At 37.6% G+C, this 11,293-nt stretch overlaps 1 protein-coding gene across 1 annotated transcript; it reads right to left on the minus strand.

Moving 5' to 3' along the window:
• Positions 1-313: 313 nt before the first annotated feature.
• LOC138705214 (calphotin-like) lies at positions 314-9,693 on the minus strand. Its single transcript, XM_069834021.1, has 3 exons — positions 9,588-9,693; positions 2,877-2,963; positions 314-1,909 (listed from the first exon to the last, which is right to left on the minus strand). The coding sequence occupies exons 1-3, from the start codon at positions 9,682-9,684 to the stop codon at positions 867-869; spliced, it is 1,227 nt and encodes a 408-aa protein (XP_069690122.1). The 5' UTR covers positions 9,685-9,693; the 3' UTR covers positions 314-866.
• Between the last annotated feature and the right edge of the window lie 1,600 nt (positions 9,694-11,293).

Here is an 11,293-nt window from a genome sequence, read left to right on the forward strand (position 1 = left end):
ATTTTATTAGTAAAGAAATTCCTTTCTACCTTCGCCATCGATACAATCGATTACTTATAGGTGGAGACTGGAATTGTGTATTACACGCAAAAGACCAGACAGGAAAATATAACCCATCGCCAGCATTAGAAAATTTAACAAGAGAACTACAATTAATGGATACCTGGGAACTCTTTCATGGTAATGATGTAGAATATACTTTCCGTCGACAGAATGTTTCATCCAGATTAGATCGATTTTATATCACGCGACCGCATTCAACAGACGTATACAGAATACAAGTGATACCGACACCTTTTTCGGATCATGATTGTGTCTGTCTTTCCATGCAGACAAATACACAACTTCCCCTCTTTGGGAAAAGCTATTGGAAACTGAACGACTCTTTATTGTTTATACCGGAGTATAGAGACCAATTTGTTCAATATTTCGAAACATTAAACAGAAGGGTCAGAAATTCAAAATTCAATATAATGGAAAAATGGATTAAAAGTAATAAAGCCAGGTTTCAAATCCTTTTATCAGGCCGCAGGGATTCAGCGAGCTCAGGAAACGAGAGCAACTTTGAATTTTTACTACCAGATGTTAGCGGAACTGTATGAGACACAAAAAACGGAGGGAAATAAATGGAGAGACATCGTGGAAACTAAGTTGAAAATCTGTGAGATCCACAAAAAACTGATGCATGGCATGATGGTTAGGGCCCGTGTTAAGTTTTAATGGTTGGAAACATTAAGGAGTGTAGGTCTACATAATTTACCATTAGCGTAACCAAATTGCTTAACTATGGACAAATGGGGAGGGAAACACAGGAACACACCGAGGGTGATCTATCTGAAAATGGCTCTTATTGTTAGACATAAAATTTATGACTTGCGCCTAAAAAGACGACGAAGTCTTCGATATACATACCTGAAACACGTACAGCAGCCACTCTTCCTACTTCTGTCCTTACCTTGTTCTCCTTCTGCTGATACGGCTAGCATGAGATCTGGCATGGCCGTTAGCACAGGACCTGGCAAGGCAGCTGGCACACGATCTGGCTCGGCATCTGGCACAGTATCTGTCATGGCAGCTGGCACAGGATCTGGCACAGCAGATGGTACAAAATCTGTCATGGCTGCTGGCTCTGCATCTGCCACGGCTGCTGGCACAGTATCTGTCACAGCAGCTGGCACAGTATCTGGCACAGCAGCTGGCACAGGATCTGGCACAGCAGATGGCACAGATTCTGTCACAGCTGCTGATTCTGCATCTGGCACAGCTGCTGGCACAGTATCTGGCACAACAGCTGGCACAGGTTCTGGCACGGCAGCTGGCACAGAATCTGTCACGGCTGCTGGCTCTGCATCTGGCACGGCTGCTGGCACAGTATCTGGCACGACAGCTGGCACGGCAGCTGGCACAGAATCTGTCACGGCAGATGTCACAGAATCTGTCACGGCTGCTGGCTCTGCATCCGGCACGGCTGCTGGCACAGTATCTGGCACGACAGCTGGCACAGGTTCTGGCACGGCAGATGGAACAGAATCTGTCACGGCTGCTGGCTCTGCATCTGGCACAGTATCTGTCACGACAGTTGGGACAGGTTCTGGCATGGCAGCTGGCACAAGATCTGGTATGGCAGATGGCAAAGAATCTGTCACGGCTGCTGGCACAGAAGATGGCACGGCTTCTGGCACAGTATCTAGCACGGCAGTTGGCATAGGATCTAGCATGGCTGCCGGCACGGAAGCTGGCACAGGATCTAGTACAGGTGCTGGCACGGCAACTGGCACTGTATCTGGCTCGGCAGGTGGCACAGGATCTGGCACAGCACGTGGCACAGGATCTGGCACAGCAGCTGGCACAGGACCTGGCATGGGTGTTGAATCTCGCATTCCATTTTCTATCTCTGTGATCATAAACTCTGCAAGAAACAAAATAAACTTGATCGTTAAGCATGTGTAATTCCATTCACTGGCTTTCAGTGAATGGCACAACTTATTAATAGGGCGAGGAGTCGTATGCAACTGCTTATTTTGCCCCCCCCCCCATTTTATACATGTTTTGAAAGACTGTAATGACGAATACTCAAAATTAATTGTATAGAGGAGAGTAGCGATCGATGAACCGCTGCTTTCAACGGACCGTTGCCATATTCTTGGTCATATTGCCTGCGTATGCGTTAAACGTCACCTCAAGGCTCCCCCTCGTGTATGTCACTCCTGAGTTGTCTTTGGTGGTGGCAGCAAACACGTGGGCTGAACATGAAGCTCAGATATGTTTTTGTCATTTCTACTGTAATTTTAAAGTAACTTTACGTGCAAAGTAGATTGGCTTAATGACATTTACTTATGAAATTACATATATAGTGGAAGCAGTATTCTGTCTGCTTCCTCAAAGTGAGAATCCAAGTTTCACAACCATAAAGAACAACCGGTAATATAACTGTTTTATAAATTCTAACTTTCAGATTTTTTGACAGCAGACTGGATGATAAAAGCTTCTCAACCAAATAATAACAGGCATTTCCCATATTTATTCTGTGCTTAATTTCCTCCCGAGTATCATTTATTTTTGTTACTGTTGCTCCCAGGTATTTGAATTTTTCCACCTCTTCAAAAGATAAATTTCCAATTTTTATATTTCCATTTGTTTGTCAACACGTAAAATATTTCTCTGAACTGCACTCGATGGCGGGAAATTCCTTATATATGCAAGGAGTCTAAGGATAAAGAGAAAATTATCCTGCACGCTTTGGTACAGAAGATAATGATATCTTCAGTAGAATGTCAGTACTCTATCTAATTATTTTATTTTCCTATTTTATTATTTAATTGTATCACATATTCATTCCTTCGACCACCACTTCAGGATGTAAACAATTACCATACCTTCAGGAAGCATGTAACAACTCCACAACGTGATGAGGCTCGGTGATCTATATTCACTTGTGTGGGCGTCGCTCTCTCCATGTCCACCTAAAATGCAATATAATTCTGGGTTCAAATCGTCATAATAAACTGTTAGAATAAATAGGTTGCATATTAAGTAGACAATATGTACATCATCAAACTATTAACAATAAGTAAATCATAAAAGTGAAGTTTGAAATGAATCAAAAGCTGAAGTGTGTACTTTTAACACACATATAGCCTTAAAGAAAAAAAAAAAAAAGAAAAATAATAATCATAATAAATAATAATAATAATAATAATAATAATAATAATAATAATAATAATAATATTTATTTATTCTGGCGAAGTTAAGGCCATCAGACCTTCTCTTCCACTTAGCCAGAAAAAAAAGAAGCTGATGCAATTTTACAGATTAACATTTATAGAACACTAATAAAAAATTTACATAGTCATACAAGCAAAAGTTGAGTAAAATAATGCGAACATATTAAATAATAAATACAAAATAATATAAGGCTAGAAGTTACATTCAATGAATATGCAAGCGGTAAGTGAACCATTACTACAAATTACAAAAATAACAAATTCAAATGTTGTTGTTGTTTCCTAATGCCAGGCGTTTGACAATAAAGTCATTTGACCTCATGCACTCCAATATTTTTCAAAGATATTATCATGGCCAGCCACTGAAGCACAGATTTTGAGGTGTTCCGAATCCATTTCTTGGTTTGAGTTGCACAATGGGCAGTTAGGGGACTGATATATTCCAATTTTAGAAATTAGAAATAGAGTCAGTAGAAGAAAAAATCAGCAGATACAAATTCAATTGGCTAGATCATGTAAGAGGAATGGAAAATTCAAGAATCCCAAAAATTATGATGCAATATAAACCTAGAGGACATCGTCGACCAGGAAGACCTTTAAGAAGACTGCTAGATGGGGCCGAAACAGGTCTACAGAGGCCTAATTCGTGAAGGATGATGATGATGATGATGATGAAATATTCCAATTCTATGCAGGTGATTGGCCAAACAATCATGGCCTGTTGCCAATCTAAATGCAGCTACAGACGATTTTCGTGGTAAATCGGGAATTAACTGTGGATTTTGATGCAAAGAGTTCCATTTTTTCCCTTGGGATTGTGTTATCAAATTTTGTTTGTTGAAGTCTAAGTATGTAGATTTAATAAATTTTTTCACAGAGTAATACGTAGATTTAGTAACAGGTCTGTAAGTAGCAGTGCTGCCCTTCTTTGCTAAAGCATCCGCATTCTCGTTTCCCAGGATTCCATAATGGGATGGTATCCATTGGAATACAATTCTTTTATTGAGTGATATTAATTGAGAGAGCATTTTAGTTATTTCTGCTGTTTCAGATGAAGGTGTGTGTTTAGAGACGATTGATAGAATAGCTGCTTTGGAGTCTGACAATATAACTGCATTTTTAAATTTATTGATGTGGCATAGAAGATTCCTAAGACTTTCACTTATTTCAATGATTTCTCCATCAAAACTTGTTGTTCCATACCCAAGACATCTATAAAGTGAGTAGAGACAGCACGTAATACCTGCACCGGCACCTTGTTCTCTGGAGATCAAGGATCCGTCAGTGTATAAATGAAGCCAGTTTTGTGGAGGGTACCTAATATTAATTGTCTCTAAAGACAATTGTTTTAGTATTTCAGTGTTTACTTCTTCTGTTAAATTTAGATTATACTCTATATTTAATAGAGTTAAAGGGTTTGGTTTAATTTGTAGGTTTTCTTTTAAATTCGGAATATTGATACAAATTCAAATGTAAATCGTTCGACAGTTCCTGAGAGAGCTGTGTAGGGAATTCCAAAAACGAATTGCTGATAAACTGTGAAAGAGGAAGAATAGTGAGCTGTTTTATGGCAAGGCATTGAATTTTATTTAAGAAATGAAATTAATTTATCCTTCTTCTTTTATTTACAGCTTCTAAATGTAGAGTGCCTGTGTATAAACTGGCGTTCAAAGGCATCTGGCCTACAATTTTCTGATCATGTAAGAGTGAGCGAACTTCCTAACAGTGGGATAGATCAGAATCAAATATATAACAAACTGAGAAACTATGAAATAGTTCTACTAGTTTTCAATAGGTGAATCTATTACAGGGACGGATAAAAAAGTGTTTGGAAAAATATTGAGGTTATTATTCTGTATAGGTAAACTACACAAATCCACAGTACCTGAGCTATTACAGGACATCTGAAACAGAAAATGAGTCCCGCACAGTGGCACCGAGGTCTAAGGCATTCTGCCTAGGACTCACATTATGGATGCACGCTAGTTCCAGTCCTCATGGGGGAACAAATTTTCTCATGAAATTTTGGACAGTGTATGGGACCAGTGCCCACCTAGCATTGTCATGCACTTGGGAAGCTACGAAAATGAGCGAAATCTGGTTGCGAAAGTGAGCTATAACAGCTGAAGGGATCATTGCGCTAACCACATGCAACCTCCATTCTAGATGGATGATCGTCCACCTCTGCTTCGGCATCTGAACGTGAGGCCAACAGCTGACTGCTGGTCTGAAGCCTTCAAGGGCTATGGCGCCACAGGTTATTATTATTATTATTACTATTATTATTATTATTATTATTATTATTATTATTATTATTATTATTATTATTATTATTAGCAGTATTTGACTTTTGACATAAGGATGTGAAAGTAATTCCAGGAAGAACGTTAGCGATAACATCATCACGCTGCAAAGAAACATCTGAAAATGTGAAATTTTCACTATCCTTGCAAGAATAAATACGCGACTTTCTTATTTAAAAAAAAAAATGTAAAAGTGACCTTTGCGGTTCCTTAGACCAGGATGAATAGAAGAAATAGTGTACGCACTCTGTGAGTTTACACTGCTGTTACTGCTAAGCGCGGACTCGGAAGGAATTCACAATACTTGTTACGCTGATTGTAGTTCTTTTTAAAAGCAAATTTCTTCCAGTTAACCTGGCTATTCGTAACTTAAGAAATACCTTTATAGTCTGTTATTCATAATTAATAGTCTTCTGTGAGGTATTACTATTTTATTGGGTTATTTTACGACGCTGTATCAACATCTAGGTTATTTAGCGTCTGAATGAAATGAAGGTGATAATGCTGGTGGAATGAGTCCAGGGTCCAACACCGAAAGTTACCCAGCATTCGCTCATATTGGGTTGAGGGAAAACCCCGGAAAAAAAACCGCAACCAGGTAACTTGCCCCGTCCGGGATTCGAACCCGGGCCACCTGGTTTCGCGGCCAGACGCGCTGACCATTACTCCACAAGTGTGAACAGGTATTACTATTATGAACGTTCGTAACAGAAAATACAATGGGAAAATGTTGTGAGAGCAATTATAAGTTCAATATTTAAATAATCTTTTCGTAACAAGTTGCGAATTCAGGGACAGAAAAACCTACGAAATGCTAGTAAATAAAGAGTTGAATGATATTTTATGTGCCTATAAATGAATTAAATCAGTCACCATGATTAGTTGCCTGCTACCTTTGAGAGTTTGCGAGATGACTTGACGGATTTACGAGCTTGTAAAAATCTTCGGATTTACTTTGTCCTGAAGAAGAATCGGCACTTTAAATAGTGGTAGATTAATTTAAGAATAATATCGATGATGTGTTCTCTGCAACAACCTGCTCCCCAAGACTGGATCGAAAGAGCATCAAGATAGATGTCATCCCACATTGCATTTGTTGAGCTAATCTTTTCTTGTATTTTCAATTCTGTTTGAATAAGTACGTCATACACAGCTTGGGAGGGATGAGTTAAAAAACCGACGTTCCGTAGTCTTTGATTTGGGTGAGAGCTGCACAATATTTAGACCTATTACATTCCTGTCGAAGGGCACAGAGGGTACACGCAATAAACTTAAAGGAATGATTTACGACATAACCGGCCACATAATACACTAAACATCTGTCAATCAACACAAGCAGGAATGGTATTCACCAACTTGGGCACAGCACTTTCCCAGTATTGACCATGTATTTTTTCATGAATAACACTTTTTTTTTATACAAGTTTCTACAGACTTCTTAATTGTCTTGTTGAGTAATTCCACATTTTGCGCTAATGTTTGAATTTGGTTCACAAACGATGTGAGTAGTAGTTCATCATCACTTTTTGTTTCAGAGTTTCCAGCAATGTTAAGAAGGATCTGCTTTGTAGTAAATGAATATGGAGGAAATCTATTGTCAAAGGATGGTCATCTGAACTGAGTGAAGACAAAATTCCGAAGTGATGTTCCAAGGGGTCTTGGGCGAGTTCCCTGTTAGGATATATTTGTATCATTTGCTCCAGAGCCATTCGCTCATTTCTAAGGTACTCTGCAAGGTTACTACTAAACATTGTTGTAGCAGACGCAAATGTGTTGGTTGTAATTGTGAGACACTGAAGAAAATCAGTAAGGAATTAGTGATCAGAAGAGTCTTTATAGAGAACCTTAGCAGAAATATGGGAATTTAATGTGGCGGCAATACAGTTTAAATTCCTTGCAAATTCTTCAGTGCCCTCACTGCCTTGGAAATCCGATGAACCTACTTCCTGATAAAATTTGAGGCCTTTGGCGACACTGTTGGTGAAGAGTTGGAACGCGAGTCTGGTGGCATCCTTTCTTTTAAAGGACGAGAGATCTAAATGAGCTGTTGTCAACTTGGGACAAACCCTACACATTCGCACAAGCAAATAAGTTTTCCTTAAAAATTCTCCTATAAAAACTAAAGTTGATATTTTTCTCCTTGCAAGAGAGTTCGATTTTAGCATGGAAATAATTTCTTATGCATTTCAGTATGTGCACAAAATCTGAGAATGCCCGTATCTTTCTTTTTATCGTCGAACGGATTAGGAATATAGTATTATGCTGGAAATTTTTTCCATTGATTTCTAAGACTTCCAGGCCTTTCTATTTGTTTGACTGCCATCACAAGTGAAACCGACTACTCTTGTCCCAACTGCTTCTAATGTAGTATAACTTGTATAAGAATTTTAGCGACAATATCACCTGGAGTAGGGTTTCTGCTAGTGTAAATAGCAATTGGTTGAATCCAATCTTGCATAAATACTAATGCATGATTTGCTAATTGTTTCTCTTGGACATCAGATGTGAGATCTCCGAAATCAACGAATACATCCACTTTAAGGGAATAATTATTAAATCGAATTTCTTCTCTGAATTTCACCTCATCGAATATTATCACTCTGCAACGTTTATTTTCATATACTTATTTAATCATTTCGGTAATTTAGGAAAAATGTGAGGTACAACTCTTGGTTGTAATTTTCAACGCACTTGCGGTATTTCTGTCTTATGACTTTTTTTTTATTAAAACAGTCTTATTGGTTATTTACTGAAAGTCGCCTATCTTTCCTCTCTGGCCCACTTTCCAAACTCATCTCTTTCTTCGGGAGATGAAAAGAAATGTCTTGTTACACTATTTCCACTGTATTCCTATCTATAACCCAGAACAAAACAGTACGGAATTTTTGTAATTAATTTTTAAACCACCCACAATATTCTTTTGTCACTGGTTAATTCAAAGCACAACAAATTGAAGACATCTACACAACTCTCAACAACAAAGGATATTATCAACCTCTAGCAAGTTTCATCATTAAACGCGCGAGAAATATATTTTCGAGGTGTCCGACTTCAGACGACAGATGGAGCCTAGTGATCAAAGCGCCACTCATTGTCAGGTCTGCCACCGACAAAGGGAAAGCATAGAAGTGTGTACACTATTTCTTCTATTCGTCCTGCTTAGATGATCAAAGAACCCAGAACGATAATGTGAAGTTTACATTAAAAATATGAACTATCAAATGCACAAAACATTAAACGAATGTTTCACAATTATGTCATAACGCCAACAAACTGGTGAATATCACTCCTAAATTCAGTATAATAAAATCGACAGTGCACAATATTTAACATCTGCACTACAGAACTGTCAAAACAACCTTTTCAGTTTCATATTGTGTCAGCTTCAGTTTATTACAGGGTTGGTAGGAGGCTGTAGGTCTCCCTGTATAAAAAGATAGCATTGTTATAATTCGTATGTGTCGCAGCACCTAGCACAGGGATTATACTGAAGAAGGGGTAGGAAGACTGTGCCTTATACTGATGTAGATTTTGTTACTCAGACAGTGAAAAATTAGAAATAGAAAAAAAATTGTGGCTAAAAAAATATTCAAATCTAAATACTGTAAGTCATTTTTTTTTTCAAAAAGTTCAGAGTGGGTTCAAACCCTTTTAGCCCCCCTTTTCACAACATTAAGCTTAAAAATGCAGGTTTCTCAGAGCTTTAAATTTTGAGTTAAAACAACTCAAAATGGACCTTCGATATTGTATTCCTGTTTTGACTGACTGCACACTGTGATAAGAAACGATTTAATACTATGATATGATTATGTTTACTGTCTTATTAAAAAGATAAAGAATTTCGTGTTAAAATGTTAAATTAATGGTCGTCTTCCTTTCACTTTTAAATTTAATATTCTCTTTGGCAGTCCCTCCCTTTCCATTTTTTAAGGTGCCCAAACCTTTGCAATCTCTTATTTCTAATTACCGAGGCATGCTTGCACCAGTAATCATTCAAATCTCTTGAACTTGTGCATACCCTGAAAGCACAGCTACTTAAGAATGTAAACAGTTACTGTACCTTCCTTAAGCTTCCTCACGTTCAGCCTCACTCTTTCCACGGATGGGGTGTCACTGCCGCTACTTGAAGTGTCGCCTTCTATCATCATCATCATCATTCTTGTGAGTTCATCAGCATGTGTTTCATCTTCTGCTAAAAGGCAGTGTATTTCTGGGTTGAAATCTTTGTAACACAGTGATTGCTATCTATGAAAAGGATAAATACTCATAGGTACTGTCCGGCTGAATGGTTATGTCGCATCCCGGTTTGTCCCACTCCTCTCTATAATGGCTAGTGGCTGTTAGGCTCTTCTCTGCAAATATTTGCTGTACGGAATTGAAAGTCTATGTAGTATTATATAACTGTTTAAAATACTTTGAGGAAAAGGGCTTCCTTAAGTAAGTAACTTTCATGTGATTTCCCCCTTTTGACGACCGACATAACCACTTGGATGGACTGTAGTATGACAACATGTACATCACCAAACTGTTAACAATAACTGAATCATAAAAGTAAAAAGGAATCAAAAGATGAAGCACGCAGTGACGGTTACTTCTAATATAGGTATAACTTCAAGGAAAAATTAATTCAACAAACTGAAATAAAGGAAGTTTAGACTTTTATTTAAAAAATGAAATTAATTTATCCATATTCGTTTAGTTACAGAAGGCTCCCAAATGTTGTGTGCTTGTGTGTACCAGCAATTATCAGAGTGCTGTAAGTGAGTGTTGTATGTTACAGTTCTCAAATTTTCAACTGAAGAGGATAAGTTATGTGGCTAGAAGCTACTCGTAGGCCTATGCTACAAAATGGCCTAAAAATTCTAAACAGGAGAGAAAAAGAGGTATATTAAATGGGATGATTTTTACAATGAAAAAATTGAAGATGAAATAGAATATAAAAGAAAGCGGACAATTGCAAAATGGAGAAAAAAGGGAGCGACAAAGAGAGAAATGGAATGATTTTGTTTCAAGATTAGAAAAGATGTATCATTACCAAAACTCAAAACTTTAAAAATTTTAAAGAAAATAAACTCGGAGATAAAAGAAAATCTTGTTACAAATCCTATCCCAAATGAATCTCTTCTTAATCACTTTAAAAATACAGGATGAATCAAAAGTCTGGAACCATACAAATATCTTCCATATGTTTGATTTTTCCATTACTATAGGTGTTACCAGTATTTGTAAGACCAAATATTCTACCAGTGACACATTCAATTCTAGCCCTCAGCTATCTCAAAAACCGTCATTTTGGATGCAACTTTGAAATTTTAAAAGGAAAGGGGGTCATGTAGGTACTCAAAATCATGTGAAATTTTCTTAAAAAAATCAATGTTGCAATCCGTTTAGAGATATCTCAAATCATTTTCTAGTTATTTAAAGATCACTGTTATAATGACACAAACATTAGTTACTGCATCTACAGATATTTTGTGACAATATGGTAAGTGCTAAGGGGGCTTTGGAAAAGGTATTTTTACGCAATTATTGTAATTAACTTTTTCTGTTTTACTGCTTGATTAACCTGTGACAGTTTCAATGCATTGTTGTGATTATTTGAAGCTTTCCTATAACAAATTTCTTGATTTTCATGATGGCATTATCGAAAGAGGGAAAAATTGATATCATTCTTCATTCTGGTGGGTTTAGCCACAGAAATGTTGCATCAGACTGGACGAACAGTTCCCTGGGCATTGGATTGGTCGGCGTGGACCAGTAGAATAG

This window comes from Periplaneta americana, chromosome 8 (assembly GCF_040183065.1).
Source record: "Periplaneta americana isolate PAMFEO1 chromosome 8, P.americana_PAMFEO1_priV1, whole genome shotgun sequence".
Taxonomy (NCBI): Eukaryota; Metazoa; Arthropoda; class Insecta; order Blattodea; family Blattidae; genus Periplaneta; species Periplaneta americana.